A 17875-nucleotide genomic window follows, 5' to 3' on the forward strand; every position below is an offset into this window, starting at 1 on the left:
ACAACGAAACCTATATAGATATCCAGAGCCAAAGATAAGTTCACATCCCAAAAAAGAAACTGCCATAGTTCACGGACAATACAGATTTTCTCTAGCTTGTAAAATTTTGTAATGTATCATTTTACATAACTTGTAAGCTCCTGTTTACGTTTTACCATTTGATGCTTATGTATATGCGAAAGATCTCTCTTTGCATCACATTTTTTAAAAATATGACATTACTTTTGAGAGCAGTTTTAGGTTCACAGCAAAATAAGTGGCAGATACAGAGATTTTACTTATACCCACTGTTCCAACTCAGGCACAGTCCCTCTCATTATCAACATCCCCCACCAGAATAGTGCATTTGTTACAAATGACATATCATTATGACCCAAAGTCCATAGTTCATATTTGGATTCACTCTTGGTGTTATACATTTTTTGAGTTTGGATGCATTACATTTTTAGCACAAAATTTTCCTACAACATACTGAATATTATTTTTAGAAAAATAATAATTCTACAAAGGCAAACATACTATTATGGTATTACTAGAGTCAATGGCATGAGTATATATATTTCAGCAGTCTAGTTTCTGAATATTTTAATCTTCTTATTAAATGTTAAGAAAATAGCTCAGTGACAGTTAAAAGAACATCTGCTAACATACCTAATAGTACATATTAAAAAATCAACTAGGAAGGCTAACATTTTAAACACAAATACTATGTTATAAGTTTTTCTTAAAGGAAAACTACAGTTAACTCAAAACTATGAAACCAGTTGCATAAAACTGAGAAATACACAAATAGCTTGTCATACCTTGTAAAATCTGTCTACTGGGTCCTGCTGTTTCTTTTAAGGAGGGGCCATCTGTAGAGAGTTAAGTTAAATTATTTTAAAACATGTCTTCAATTCCTGATTCAATTTTTGCAATTCAGAGTACTTTTCATTCAAATGTATCGTGAAGGATGCACGATTACATAGCCACATCAGACCTACAAAATTATTTTTAAAATTTAATATGGTAATTAAATGAAGGTAGACATAGGAAATTTCAAAATGCATCAATAGTACAGAGTATTTCGGAAATTATTATATTAGGCAATTTGGTTAAAAAAACCCCAGTAAATTAAAAACATTATGAATTTTCTAATATCCATAGCATACTTTACAGAGTTTGCTACATCAATTTTACAGCTGGAAAATTAAGAAAAAACAAAACTACCCCTTGATATTATAAGACCAAGAAATGAAACCAAGACATTTTCCAGGAAAACTAGACTACGACAAACAGTTTCCCAATAGCTTCTAGATGAACGCGACAAGATTTTCATACAAAAGAGATAAAAATACTTTTTCATTTTGCCTTTTTGATGAAATAAAAAATATACTGCAATTTTTATACTAAATAGTTGGAAGATCACTAATCAACATTAACGTCGAAGCAAAAATACAGGTAAACAACGTAAATGATCAGCAGTATTTGTTGTAAGGGAGCATCAGGATGACTGATGAGCTTTCTGATTTTTGACTAACAGAGTCCTAGTTCTTGGCCCACAGTAACAAAGAGTGGACCAACCCTCGTTTACTACAGCTTTGATGGAACACCGTGACAATGCCAGAAGAATTATAAAAACATAAGGTTATGCAATGATTTCTGTCTAAATACGGTACTGCTGCATGGGAAGAAAGATGTAGTCATCTTGAAAATCCTGAGAGCTAAAAGAGTAACTGTTCTAAAAATCAGGCTCCTGATCAGGGCATGAGATTTCTGTCTATACATAATTAGTCCAGACAAAGACAGTCATTTTTTTTCTTTTCTATTATGGTTTGTTATAAGATATTCCTGTGCTATACAGTAGGACCTTATTTATTTTATATATAGTAGTTTGTATCTGCTAATCCCATATTTTAGATTTATCATATAAGTGATAAATATCATATTGTATTTATCTTCCTCTTTCTGACTAACTTCACTTATTATGACATTCCTAAATCCATTCATGTTGCTGCAAATGGCATTATTTCACTCTTTCTTATGGCTGAGTACTTTCCATTGTGCATATATACCATATCTTTTTTATCTATTCATCTACTGATAGACATTTAGATTGCTTCCATGTCTTGGCTACTGCAAATAGTGCTGCTGTGAACACTGGGGAGCATCTTTTTGAATTAGTCATACTCCGGGAGATAAGGGACAGGGAGGCCTAGCATGCTGCAGTCCATGGGGTCACAGAATCGGACACAAGTGCGGGACTGAACAACAACAACATTCTCCAGATCTATACCCAGGAGTGGGATTGCTAGATCATATGGCAACTTTATTTTTAATTTTTCAAAGACCTTCCATACTGTTTTCCACAATGGCTGCACCAATTCACATTCCTGCCAGCAATGTAGGAGGGTTCCTTTTTCTCCACATCCTCTCTAGCGTTTGTTATTTGTATACTTTTTCCTGATGATCATTCTGACTGGTGTTAGGTGGTACCTCGTTGTAGTTCTGACTTGCATTTCTCTAATAATTAGAGATGTTGTGCATCTTTTCATGTGCCTATTAGCCATCTGTATATCTTCTTTGGAGAAATGTCTATTTAGACCTTCTGCCCATTTTTTGATTGGGTTGTTTGTTTCTATGTTATTGAGTTGTATGAGCTGTTTGTGTATTTTGGAAATTAAGCCCTTTTTGGTAGCATCATTTTCAAATATTTTCTTTCAGTCAGTAGGTTGTCTTTTCATTTTGTTTATGGTTTCCTTTGCTATGTCAAAGCTTGTAAGTTTGATTAGGTCCCATTTGTTTATTTTTGTCTTTATTTCTATTGCCTTGGGAGTCTGATCTAAGAAAACATTGGTACGATTTATGTCAGAGAATGCTTTGCCTGCGTTCTCTTCTAGGAGTTTTATGGTGTCATGTTCTGTATTTAAGTCTTTAAGCCACTTTGAGTTTAGTTTTATGCATGGTGTGAGAGTGTCATCTAACTCACTGATCTACATGCAGCTGTCCAGTTTTCCCAATATCAGTCACTGAAGAGATCCAACAGTCATTTTTGACATAATTATTTTAAAACGTATGTTCAGCTATACTAATATAACAGTTATATAAAATAACTCCCACCTATGTAAAATCTGACAATCCTTCTGGATATAAAGTTTGTTTTCTGTGACAGACATTGGCTACCTCCTTACCAGACCCATTTCTTCTTCCTCTCTGATAAACAACTTAACTAGATTTCCCAGGCTCCCTGAGTTAGGGATCACCTGAATTAGGTGGTGCACCTGACTGAGTCGTAAACAAAGAAAATACAAGATGTAAATTATTTCCAGGCTCAGCTCATAAGAATATCCTACACAATCTTCTATATACTCTATCTCCAGCTAGATGCAGAGAATCCAGTGGTGGAACCCAAGGGTTAAGAATCCTAAAGATGGAAAGAGCCTGGATTCCTGAATGGCCATGAGGAACAAAGCCCCTACTCTCTACCCAATCAATCCAAGATATAAACTTTTAGTGTTTAAGTCACTAAGACATGAGCACTTAAAACAAACAAAATACGATCTAACTTCACTCACAGTGCAGCATTCCAATAAATACAAAGTTCACAGTACTGCATAGTGAGACTATAATGGTTCTTACAGGCAAAATGGAATAATGGCCCTATTACTTTTGCATTCTCAGATTGGCTTATAAAATACTGAAGGTAGAATAACAGTTACTAGCAGATTTTGAAGTCAGATTCCCTGTTTGAGGCCTGGCATTTCTATTTACTAGTTACTATAATTTCTTTGTGTGTTAAAGTCATTTCCAAATCTTTTCTTTTCTCAAAGAAGGGCTACTTTTCATCTAAACGCTTATCACAGTTTATTCCCCAGAGCATCAGAAAAATTCCAGGACAACAAACAAGGGGTCAATTGTACATGTTGGTGGCAGTGACTCTAAAGATTGGCTAGCAGATCTTTTTGTAAGTAATACGGTTTCTAATTCTTTGCTGCTAATAAAAAGTAGGGATTAGCTAATAAAACTACCAATTAATAGATCATCAAAAATATTTGACGATACATTATGTAACTTTTGGAATATAATTGTGAAGGTAATCAAAGAATTGACAGAAACTGAAATAACAGAATTCCTTCTATTTTAGGTTTCTTAGAACTTACATCATGAAGATGGAAAACAGGAACAGAATTGATGTCAATACCTGTTTTATGCTAATAAGTTATTTATCCATAAACTAATTGAGAAAAAGAGTTTCAATAATCTCATTAAGATATGTATTTCAAATACAATGCTGCTTTTTAATGATTATATATGTATCAAAAATCAAAACAGAATTATTTTAATTGACTTTATACTAGTAAAAGCTACAATAATTCCATCTGAAAGAAACGTTTACATGCTGTCTTAAGTTCCTAAAAGATTTTAATTAATATACCTATTTTATTGTCAAGAAATATAACAGACGACCAATTAAAGACTTAACACAGGTATACTCCACTTTATAAAATTCTGGAAAGGAAGTGAAATAGAAATAAAAGTTCAAGGAGAAAGGATGTTACAAAATTAATAACTGTTTAAATATTTTTAAATAGGTGACAGTGGGTCTCAAATCACTAAGGTATTTAGAGTCCACTGACTATGTTCAATAAAGTAATATGGAAGTTTCATTCTAAAATATAATTTATAAAGTATCAAATTATATTCTCTGAAATTAAACATTAAATTTTTTTTAGATATCATCCTAAGAATGTGAATATACAGTTTTTATCAAAATTATTTTGTGATGCATGTGAGCAAAAAGCTTAGAAAAGCAAGGTTTTAAAGCAGACCAGTGTAATAAATAGTTACAAAAGTATAGCAAATATTAGAGACTGAAAATATTAGGGGCTTAGTACTCAATCCTAAGGCCTATCTCATCTTTTCAGATTGAAAGCTTTAGGATTCTGTCTTTGTGGCAAGCACAGACAATCTTTAAGCATATAACTTATTTAAAGATTAAACAAACTGTATCACCCAAGCAGTTTCTATTAGATTAATAATATTCTAAAATTTTGTGAATAAACTAAATATAATTTTAAAATAAAATGTTAAGTAAGTTGATAAATACCTTATCTTAGTATCCAATACTATGTAAGTTAACATATAAAGACTTCTAAGGGAACTGGAGGTAAATATCAGGTGGTATCTGTTAAAATTACAATAAAAATGTGGAAAATTGAATACTATTATATTTTTATAAGCCTATATATGGCACAAAAGGCCTTATCATAATTAAAAAAAAAAAACTGGTGAAATGCAATAGCTCCCCATTCACTGACACTCATTTAAAATAGTGGCATTTTATTATGACAAACTCACTGAAAAAAGCTATATTCACTGCCTTATGCCAAGTTAATTTCATTTTATACTGAAAATAAACTAGTCTTAGAAACCATTTAGTCCGATTTATTAGAAAGGAACTTGACTGCAATATCTTTAAGAGATTATGTTAACTAGAAAAGTTAATCTATGCCATTTCTGTTTAAGAAACTGTCCGTGTGAAATTATTTTAGCTGTACTCACCATGAGAGTGAAAGTGTCCATGTCCATGAGCATGATCATGGCTATGTGCAGCACCATGTTTCAATTCATGACTATGGCAGTGATCTCCATGGCCATGTGCCTGATCCAGAGCACCATTAAAGAGAGAATGACTGTGTCCATGGCCTAAAAATAAAGTGTGTAAGAAAAAAAGGTATGTAAAAATGTATTACTTAATGTTTACAATAATACTGACATTAGCGAGAAGAATTAGTGCTAAAACCAGATTCAGTTTAGTAAACATTTGTAGAAAGTGCTAAAATGATTATGCTCAGTCACTCAGTCATGTCCAACTCTTTGTGATCCCGTGGACAGAGGAGCCCTGCAGGCTACAGTCCATGAGATTTTCCAGGCAAGAACACTGGGGTGGGTGGGTTGCCATTTTCTATTCCAGGGGATCTTCCTGACCCAGGGATGAAACCCATGTCTCTGACATCTCCTGCACTGGCAGGCGGATTCTTTACCACTGAGCCACCTAGAAAGCCCCTAGATTCATTAAAACAATACTGAGTTCTTAGCACAGAGTTCAGGAAGGAAATAAAAGCACAGTAAGAAGTGGCAGACTCTACTGGTAATAAAAATAAGTGAGAAGTACACAAAAGGATTTAAAGAGATTAGATAATGTTGCTTATTCATTCAAGGAGTACTTAGTTGGAACACATTATGTTATAGCACCATCCCAGGCACTGGGGACAAAACAGTGAACATGGACAAAACTCTTGCCCAAAACTTTGTCAAGTACTATCATACATATAATACTAACAAAGTTAAAATAATACATGCATATGGTTGCATTACGGCAGAGGCAGGGAAACGGCTGCATTTGCTAAAAGGACCCGTAAAATTAAAGCAGGTAGAATCCTTAGGGGAAAAAAGGCACAAAATAGTGGGCAATCATTTCTCCATAGCAGACCTAAAAACTACCTAACCATCATAGAAACATCTTCTACAAACTATTTCAAAGTATAGAAAAATGACTGGATGCTACCTAATTCAAAAATATCACTTATATTTACAAAAATCCTAAATACCCTAAAATCAAACTCAGCAGTGCATTATATGAAAAATTATGAATAGGGAGATCAACTTCCAGAATGGTAGACAGAGGCTGTTGGCAAGCTAGTCTCCTAAAACAACAAAAATATGGGAAACGCAACTAAAAACTTTCAGAAGTCTGATAATTAACAAAAACCACAAAAGGAACTGAAAATCATCTATCCAAGAAACTACCAAATCTCAGTAAGACAGCAGAGTCTTGATGTTTTAACTTGGGGTTAGTTCCAGTCCACTTCCTGCCTAAGCTCAACTGAAATTAGCTAAAGTCAGCAGCTTTGCAGACACTGGAGAGATCTGATTTCTTCTGAGGTTCTGTTAAAAGCAACATGTGCAGATCATAGTCAATATTTTGTCCAAACTTGGCAGTTCCCTGAAAAAAATATCTTTATTCTCAATGTGGTAACTATCAGACTCAGAGCTCAGCTTCAAGAATTCAATGGACATACACTGCAGGACATGAATTAATACAAGGAAGTCATGCAATAGGATAAATAACTATAATAATATCAGGAACAACAAGCTTTGAGAAGAGAGGGTGAATTAACCTGATATCAATGTCATTTTGGAGAAGGGGACGACAGAGGATGAGATGGTTGGATGGCATCACCGACTCAATGGATATGAGTTTAAGTAAACTCCGGGAGTTGGTGATGGACAAGGAGGCCTAGTGTGCTGCAGTCCATGAGGTCACAAAGAGTTGGACACGACTAAGCAACTGAACTGATACTGAATGTCATTTTAATATTAAAGGTCCAGTTTTCAATAAAAAATTAGTAAGATATTCAAAGAAAGAGAAAAATATGCCATGTACATAGGAGAAAAACCAGCCAACAGAAAATGTTCCTGAAGGGGACTCAGATTTTTGACTTTATAGACAAAAACTTTGATCAGCTACTACAAATATGGTCATGGAAGGAAATCATGTCTAAAGAATCAAAGTACAATAATGATTACTCATCAAGTAGAGAATATTAATGAAGAGATAGAAGTTATAATAAAGAACCAAACAGAAACTTTGGAATTAAAAAAACATAACTGAAATAAAATATCCACTTTAGAAGGGCTCAGCCACATATTTGGGCTGTAATAACAGTAAGCTTGAAGATAGATCAATAGAGATTATATACTCTGAAAAACAGGTAGAAAAAAGAAAATCAAGAAAAATGAAACTTAGAGACCTATGAAAACATTAAGTCTACCAAATTAATTATAAATAAAGTCCCAAAGAGAAAAGAGGGAGAAAAAGAAATATAAAAAATACGTGAAGAAATAATAGATGGAAACTCCCCAAATTTGACAAAATATAATATCTACACATTCAAGAAGTTCAGGAAACTCCAAGTAGAATAAACTCAAATAGAACCATATCTAAAGACATCATAGTTAAATCGATGAACATCAAAGAGAAATCTTGAAAATTGTATAGCAAGATAAAAAGGACTTATGTACAAGGGATCTTGAATAAGATTAAATGCTGACTTCATAACAAAAATCAGGGAGGTCAAAAGACAATGGGATAACAAACTTAAACTAGAAAACTCAATCAAGAAGTCTAAATTCAACTAAAGTCTCCTTTAAATCAAAGGAAAACTCAGACACTTCCACATAAACAAAAGTATTTCCTACAAATGAAATAAAACAACAGTAAATAGTAATTTAAATCCACATAAAGAAATAAAGAGCACCAGTAACAGTAATCTTGCAAGAGAAGATAAACATATTTTTTAATTTGCAACTTGTTTCTTCTCCTGAATGTTTTAGAAGGCAATTGCATAAAGCAATAATTACAAAACTGTACTGATGGGCTTATAACATAAAACCATATAATTTGTCTGACAACAGTAATATAAATAAGGGAGATGGGAATAGAGATATATCTGAGCAAAGTTTTTGTATATTATTAAATTACTATTAATCTGAATTATTAAGTTACTATTAATTTGTTTTAAATTAAGATGATGTTTGTAATCTCCAGGGCAACAATTAAGAAAAGAACTAAGAAAATATACAGTAAAAGAAACAAGAGAATTAAAAAGGTATACTAGAAAATATCTATTTAATTTAAAAGACAAGAACCGAGGATCACAGTAACAAAAAGGACAAAAGATTCAGACAACAAATATCAAAATGGCAGATGTAAATTCTACCATAATAGTAATTAAATGAAGTGTAAATTTTTTTAAACCTCTAGTCAAAAGGCAGAGACTGTCAAAAATGGACTAAAAACAATGATTCAGCTATATTCTGTCTATAAGAGGCAAATTGTAGATTCAAAGACAAAAATAAGTTGCAAGTAAAATAACAGAAAAATATACCAATGCCATCAAGCAGTTAAAAATGACAGAGACAGAGAGAGCCAGAATGGCTATCATGATACTATAAGCCAGAAATCACTGTGAGAAAAAAAGAACATGTTATTAGCAAGTTCTATGCCTCAGGAAGATATCCAGGATTATAGAAATAAATGAACTGAACAACACAGCTCCAAAATACATGAAGCAAAAACTAAAAAAGTTAACTGGAAAACTTACAACAATATTACTTGAAGACTTCAATACCCTACTTTCAATAATGGATAGACAAGTAGGCAGAAGATCACAAAGCAACAGAAGACTGAACAACTATGAACAAACTATACCTAACAGACAGCTATAGAACATCCCACCCAACAACAGCAGAATATACATTCTTCTCACAAGCACATGGAAGAATCTAGGATAGACAAATGCTAGGTCATTGAAATAAGAAACAAGACTCAATAAAAATTTTTTAAATTTGAAATAATAAAAGGTCATCTGATCACAATGGAATAAATCAGAAATCAAAAACTGAAGAAAATTAGGGCAATTTACAAATATGAGAAAATCAAATAGGGTACCACTAAATAACTAATGGGTCAAAGAAGAAATCACAAGGGAAATTTAAAAATACTTTGAGATAAACAAAAATGAAAACATGACATATCCAAACTTTACATTATAGCAATGCTTAGACAAATATTTGTAGCTATTAAGCCTCTGCTAAAAGGAAAAAAAAATTGAAATCAATAATATAATCTTCCACCTTAAAATATTAGAAAAAGAAAAAAACTAAATCCAAAAGCAAGGAAAAGAGTGTATAATAAACATTACAGCAGAAATATAACATGAAATAAAGATAACAAAAGCAATAGAGAAAAACCAAAAGGAAAAAATAATTAGACTGACCATGAAAAAAAGAAAGTAAAAATGACTAAAATCACTGCTGACCTTATGAGAAAAAGAAGACATACTTTTTAATATATATCTAAGATCATTAGTAAGTCATTTAGATGAAACAGACAAATTCCTAGAAACACACAAACTGCTGAAATGACTCATTAGGAAACAAATCAGATAGACCTATAACAAGCAAAAAAACTGAATTAATAATTTTAACACTGTCAACAATGAAACACTTGGTCTTCACAAGCAAATTCTGCCAAACATTTAGAAAGAATCAGTACTTCACTAGATATCCCTCAACTATGCACCCCAAAAAACAGAAGAGAAGGGATTACTTCCCAACTCATTATACAAGGCCAGTGTTACCCTGATATCAGCACCAGCCAACAATACTAAAGGAAAACTGCAGACAAATATCCCTTAGGAATATAAACACAACAAGTGTGGAAAGTGTTAGTCGCTCAGTTGTGTTTGACTCTTTGTGATCCCATGGACCGCCAGGCTCCTCTGTCCATGAGATTTTCCAGGCAAGAATACTAGAGTGGGTTGCCATTTCCTTCTCCAGGGGATATTCCCAAACCAGGAATCGAACCTGGGTCTCCTACATTGTGGGCAGACTCTTTACCATCTGAACCACCAGGGAAGTACAGAAGTCTTCTATAAACACACAAGTCTTCAATAAAATACTAGCAAACCAAATCCAGTAATATGTCAAAAGGATTACAAACCATGGCCAAATGGGATTTATCCTAAGAATGCAAAGGTGGTTTAATATCTAAAAACCAAGCAATGTAACACACCATACGAATAGAATAAAAGAACCAACTGATTATCTTTAAAAATGAAGAAAAAAAATCATTAAAAAAATCCAATACCCTTTCATGATGAAAACACCCAATGAACTAGGAATAAAAAGAAAACCTCCTCAATCTGATAAGAGGCATTTCTGAAAAACCCATAGCTAATGCAGCTAACATCATATTTAATGATGAAATATTGAATGCTTTCACCCTAAAATCACGAAAAAGAAAAGAATGTCCACTCTCACTACTTCTATTTAACTGTAGGATCTAGCCATGGCATTTAGATTTGTTTGATGCAAGGCTGCCACAAACCTCCAATTTGTAAAAAGTGCAGAACCTGCAAAGCTCAACAAAATAAGGTATGCTTATATACAGAAAATTCTAAACACTCCACTAAAAGCCTGTTAGAATAATGAACTACTTCAGCAATGTGGCAGGACACAATATCAATATACAAATATGAGCTATATTCCTATACTGCTGCTGCTGCTGCTGCTAAGTTGCTTCAGTCGTGTCCGACTCTGTGTGACCCCATAGATGGCAGCCCACCAGGCTCCGCCATCCCTGGGATTCTTCAGGCAAGAATACTGGAGTGGGTTGCCATTTCCTTCTCCAGTGCATGAAAGGGAAAAGTGAAAGTGAAGTTGCTCAGTCATGTCCAACTCTTAGCGATCCCATGGACTATAGCTTACCAGGCTCCTCCATCCATGGGATTTTCCAGGCAAGAGTACTATACTAGCAATGAGCAATCCAAATATGAAACTAAGAAAACAATCCTACTTATAGTGGCAGCCAAAAAAAAAAAAAAAAACCCCACTGGTAAAGTTAACAAAAGAAGTGTAAGACAGTTACTCTAACAACTACAAAACACTGTTGCAAGAAACTAAAGAAGCTAAAAATAAATGGAAGGGCATCCCATGTTCATGGATCAGGAAACTTGAGATGTTAAGATGACAATAATTCCCAAATTGATCTACAGAGTTAGTACAATTTCTATCGAAGCCCCAGCTGCCCTTTCTGGGCAAAAATTGACAAACTGATCCTAAAGTTTATATGGAAATGCCAAGAAGGGACCCAGGGTAGCCAAAGTAACTTTAAAAAAGAATAAAGTTGGACAATTCAAATGTTTTAATTTCAAAACATACCCAAAAGCTGCATTAATCAAAACTGCATAGTAATGGCATAAGGACAGACATACAGATCCACAAAATAGAATTGACAGTACAGAACTTTTAAACTCTCAATTGATTGTTGACAAGGGTGTCAAGACAATTCAATAGGGAAAAACAATCCTTTAAAAAAATTCTGTTCAGACAGGCACACATTTGCATATAAGAAAATGATATTGGATTATACCTCATACCATATACAAAAATTGACATAAAAATGGATCACAGACCAAAGTTTTAACTCCCAAATTAAAAGATGGTTTCTCATGAGAAAAATCTTATCAACATAATTACCAACTTTAAATTAACTAAAGCAGGAAAAAAAAAATGATTACTTCAATAGATGTAGGGAAAAAAAATATTCTTAACTTGGTAACACAGTTTTATCAGAAACAGACCACAAATATCAGACTCATTGGTAAAACTTCAGTAGCATTTTTAAACAGCAATGGTTCTGAACCTTTATTGCACATTAAAGTTGACTGGAGAGCTTCAAAACATGCTGACGTTGGGGTCTCTTCCTCCAGAGATTCTGATGTAAATATTCTGGGATTAAATCTGGGCATCAGTGTTTCTTTAAAAGTTTACCCAGGTGATTATACAGGTTGACACAATGATATAAGCTATAACTATTTCTAAACACTGTGATAGAGATTCTGGCTATGTAATTAAGACAAATAGGAAAAATAGTTTCCATTCTTAATAGAAAAAACTTTTCAAATACCTAAAAATGAATCAAAGTTACTAAGACAATTTAATAGAGGACTCAAAATTTAAGATGTTAATTCTCCAGAATTAAACATAAAGGCAATGCATTCCCAATCAAATCACAAAAAGATTTTTCATAAAACCTGACGAGGTGATTAAAAATGCCAAATGAGCAAGACAGGCCCAAACAACTCTGGAGGGGAAAAAAAAAAAAGAGAAAGATGAGACTAACCCTTCCAGATGTTAAAACATAAAGTTTACAGCAATTAGTCCTGAGTGATTCTGAAGAGGCCAAAAATAATCTGATATATAAGGTAATTTAGGCTAAATGTGTCCTTTTATATCAGTGAGGTAAAGAGCAAATTAATAAATGGTGCTTGGAAAACTGCTTATTCACACTGAGAAAAAAAAGTCCTAACTCACTCCATCACAAAAATATATATAAATGAAGTACCAATGTAGTTTGGACAAAAACCAAAATTTTCACAGTATTAAATAATAAGAATATTTTTATGAATCAGAGATAGGAACTCCTTTTAAAAAAAAAGCAGAAAACATACCACAAATTATATAAGACAAAAAAATAGAAAGAAACTAGACTATATCCAAATTAAAAACCCCTAAATAAAAGTTTTAACAGACAAGCCACAGACTGGGAAAAGATATCTGCAGCACATAAAACAAAGAATTAGTATACAAAATACATAAACAAAAGCTTGTAAATGGATTAATAATAAGACAATAGAAAAATGGGGTGTTAAAGGGGGAAGGGACAATTTCAGAAGAGGAAAAAATCTGAATGATGGCCAAAAAGCATACAGAAAGATTTTCAACCTCACTAGTCAAAAAAATACCAAATAAAATGAGGTATCATTTTTATCAAAATATCAGCAAAATGGTTTTAAACCCATAATAGTAAGTTCTGATATGGGTGAAAGAATCCTAGTACTTACATTTTATGCTGGGGTAAATGTAAATGAGTCATTCAGAGGACAAACTGCTAATGTCCATTGAAACTAAACATTATATATCCTGTGTTCCAGCAATCCTATTCACATTCAAGAAATTTTCAATTCAAAGAATTTTCTGTGATGATGGAAATTGTCTATATTTGCTATCCAATATGGTAACCCTGTGTGTCTACTGAGCACTTGAAATGTCATTAACTGAATTCTTAATTTTATTAAATTTAATTAACCATAATTTAAACAAATTGTCACATGTGACTAACAACTACTATATAGGACAGCACAGCTCTGGAGAAACGTTTGCATGTGTTCATAAAGATATCCTTCATAAGGAAGTATGACAATCCATAGAAGACCGTTTAAATAAACCACAGTAACCCACACCATGCAATTTTATGTGTCTGTGAACAAGAGAAGGTACAGTGATGGACACCAGGTGAAAAGATCTCAAAGACAGACTGTATTATAAATTTCATACCCCCATACACTATGATTTTTTAATATTTAAATTTGTATTGTCATTTTGGTATTTGCTTTATATAAATGTTATCACACTAAACAGATGAGCTACAGAGGTCTTAAAGTAGCCACACCAAAATGATACTATAACTCAGAGAAGCCACAAAAGGGGAAGGTTCAGGAAGACATTAATATGAGTCAATTAACATATTGTTCTTGTTATTAAAAATCAATATAGAGTTAGACTTCAAAAATCATCAATTTTCAAAACTGAATAATTATGACAGAAACCAGAAATGAAGAAACAAAGGGTTCTAACCATCATACCAGAGCCATGAGAATGTCCATGACCTCCATGCTTGAAAACAAATATTCCTACTAGGTTTACCACAAACCCAAGAATTGAAACAAGCAGCAGTCTCTCATGATGTACGTCTGGAGGGGCTAACGCTCTCTAGAAAACATAGAATACAAACAAACTGTATTGATATAATTTCTGACTAATCAATTGATAAAAACAAAAAGCAAGCAAAACTTTTTATTTTCATAATTAAAACCACTCCAAAACTGTCTGTAAAACAGTTAACAGAAATAAAACCATTGCTCACATATTTCAGAAAAGGTAACAATTATTATTTTTAAGTAAGTACACTTAAAGGCATGAATATTTGGACTAAAACCATCCTTCTTTAGAATCTTAAAATACTGTAATTAATTTTAAGTTGATTAACTTTTAAATTTTTGCTTGTCTTAAACATTGAAATATTGAAGATTCATTGGCAAAATTCTCAGACTCTATCTTAAGAACTATTTCCAAAAGAACTCACCACCAGGATTGTTGTGTGTTTACTTTTCATAGTGTCAAAACATCATTCACAGCTTACAAAGCACTACTATTTGTTTTCAAGTAGTTTCACATATAACTTTCCAATTATTTTGTAAGTTTCTCTTATATACACATAATACTTTATGCAACCCAAGACTGGCCTCAGTAAATACTCAATGATAGTGTGAAAAAACAGCTCTATTACATGTATGTTTAGTTAGTAAACATTTTCATTACAGAAATGTAATTTACTGGCTCTAATTATCTACTATACCTCAACTCCTTCTGAGAAAATAAAAAAAGCAGTGAAGATCAAAAACAGGCCATTGACAAAGCCAGCCAGAACCTCCGCTCTAACATACCTAGAGAAGAGCAAAGTAAACAACTGAATTAAGCTTTTCTTTAAAAGAAAACCAAATCATAAATTTACATATATTCAGAGGTACTAAACCATACTATACAGTTATATGTAGTCAACAAAGTCCCAGTGTTTATAGTATAGTATTTTTATCGTACATATGTCATAAAATTGAGAAAATAAATAATTACTATGAGTTATGTTTAAAGAAGAATGCCATAAAGTACAGAGATATCTACAAGCCAACCAAAAGACCTCTTTAGAGTAAGCAGTTTTAGAGAGACCTTTCAGAGAAATGTAAATCTCAAGCTGCCACTGGAGAAGGAAGAATAGGCAAAGAAGGAAAGAAGGAAGGATACAAAGATAAAAAGTTGAGGAAGAGAGCTTGAAAAAGGGTTTTTGTAACTTATTAATTCCTTCTTTTCTAAGAACTCCTTATGCTTTTTGCTTTGTATCTTTCAGCTTTCAAATCTCTGGCAAGTAAAGCTTTGATCCGAAGGAAAAAAAAATTAGTTCTGAATTATCCCAGAGACAACTTGAGATTTATATTTCTATCACTCTTCTTCTAAAGATGAATAAATTTAAGAAAAAAATCTTCAATTACCTAATTTTAGAATCAATTTTAGTTTCACATAATTTGAATTAAACTATTTTTAAAATACCTGTCTTTTGTTCCATGGACTTCTGAAGCTTTCTGCTTCCTACCTGTGTGAAGCATTGGGGAAAGATTTTATTTTTTCATGAGCTATATTTGGCTTAGTTAAAGTTATTAGAAACAACTTTAACTTGGCAGTTTAACATGTTCAGACATTATTCAAAGGGTGCTAACAGCAGTCATTCACTCTGGTCCTTAAACAATGTAATAGGAGCATCAAAAATATGATTTTTTCAAGCTTTCTATGGTAATTTCTAGATAATACAATTTTCACTGCAGAAATATTTTTAAAGTAAATAGAACAAACTCTTTAAAATATATTCCATACAGTTATACTGGAGTTTTCCCTGTAAAGCACATTTCAAAGTAGTATATATATATCTACACTCAGAAATAAAGCATATATCTACCTTCTAATACATATAAGTGAATTAATATATTATTTGTCAAAGCATAAACATTTTTTATTATTAAATTCAAAGAATTTACTGCCTGCCTTCCACAATCCACACTTAGGAATTTATCTGTTATCAGCAGGTTTACTTCTCCAAAATAAAAAAGCACTTTCTTTTAATCCACTCTTCTAATCTCATAGCTAATGCATGATTGAAAGCCTTTTGTCCTTGAGTTTCACTAGATTTCAAGATCAAAGGCAAGATCAGTTTTCAGGTATCTCTTTGTCCCTAATGCTTAGTAGGTGTTCCATAAACTCTGATAAATAGTTGGGCTAAAGTGATTTAATTAGGTTTAATATATTTGCTAAACTTGATTGCTGGATTAAAATGAAAAACGTGTAAAGTCCAGACACACTTGCTTTTACAAATGACTGTGTTTACTTGAACGGACTGAGTCTGGGGATTAAAATGTATGATCCATGAATGTACTATTACCTATTTAAGAATGATGGCACCTGTATTCCTTACCCAAAGCAAAAAATATACAAGTATATGTACATATGTATATTAGCATGTACATATACATCCACCTATCTATTAGATGTGTATTACTTTTATTCTGGCTCTACTATTTCAAAATTAGGACTGTAACAAGACACAATGGTGACATCACATAAAAAAATACTGAAAAACTTTTGCTGCCTCTGAGATTCCTCCTACTGTTTCTTCTATTGCAGTCAGTCTGCTACTGTGATCATATTGAATTGGAGATTTGGGGATTCATCACTGGCTTCGCCTATTTGGTGACATTTTGATATACTGGCAAAACAGCAGTATATTTCTACTGCTGCTACTTACTACTATAGAATTACTAACAGTTTGAAATGTTACATCAGCTTTTATTCCCTAATTTTTCCCTTCTCAAAAGAAAAAAAAGAGCAAAGAAGAAGACAGGATATAAAAATTAAAAGGAGGCAAGAATATTACTCTCATATATTTTAGTTAAAGTTGAATTAGTAAAACCTGCTATGGTACTGAAGGTATTCAAAGCCATTTCTAAAAACCACCTTATACCAGGATATTATGCATTCTGAACAGAAAACAGGATACCCTAAGAATTAAGAATTTTTAGTTACTGTTTATCCAGAAATGTTGCTTAATAAGATATTCTAATTTGATTTTTTATACGAAATATGTATGAATTACTAATTTTCCAACACAAAATTATAATTTCACACACAATCTTTCTTTAGTAATTCAAAATATACTTAAGAATCTTTGATTATATAGTGCCATGGAATAGGTTCTTTTCTGAGTTTTCAAGCTGTTTGGATTTGTAAACAGGATCTCTTGCTCCATACTATAAAAACAATATAATTTGTTTTTTGTCTCACTTTTTATAACTTTATAAGTAACCACATCACCTAGGTTATATCCCAGATCAGAAAGTTCTGCCACAGAATTTCACATATCTCTCTTTTAGCACTTGTCATACAATGTATAGTTATTACAGTGTTTTTACAGAACTGTTTCCCCATCAGACTACAAGTGCCTCTGAGGCAGAAGTCATACCTTATTCATTCTGATATCATTAGAAGTAACACAGTATTCAAATCCTAGTGGATCCTCAATAAACATCTGAAGAGAACAAAAGCTCATGCCAGCAGTATGTGCTTACTCAAGAACCAAAGCAAAGCTAGAAAGAAAGAGGAAGCG

General features: G+C 32.6%; 1 protein-coding gene across 1 annotated transcript in view; it reads right to left on the reverse strand.

Moving 5' to 3' along the window:
• The window catches only part of SLC30A7 (solute carrier family 30 member 7), a 103441-nt gene that overhangs the window by 66475 nt on the left and 19091 nt on the right, over nucleotides 1-17875 (reverse strand). Inside the window, exons 4-7 of the mRNA XM_081493139.1 lie at nucleotides 15026-15113; nucleotides 14253-14379; nucleotides 5542-5685; nucleotides 804-854 (exon numbers count right to left, since the gene is read on the reverse strand). Of these exons, the coding sequence (XP_081349265.1) occupies nucleotides 804-854; nucleotides 5542-5685; nucleotides 14253-14379; nucleotides 15026-15113 (410 nt within the window). The remainder of the gene's footprint in view (nucleotides 1-803; nucleotides 855-5541; nucleotides 5686-14252; nucleotides 14380-15025; nucleotides 15114-17875) is intronic.

This window comes from Giraffa tippelskirchi, chromosome 5 (genome assembly GCF_054371585.1).
Source record: "Giraffa tippelskirchi isolate mGirTip1 chromosome 5, T2T-mGirTip1v1.2.pri, whole genome shotgun sequence".
NCBI classification, from domain to species: Eukaryota; Metazoa; Chordata; class Mammalia; order Artiodactyla; family Giraffidae; genus Giraffa; species Giraffa tippelskirchi.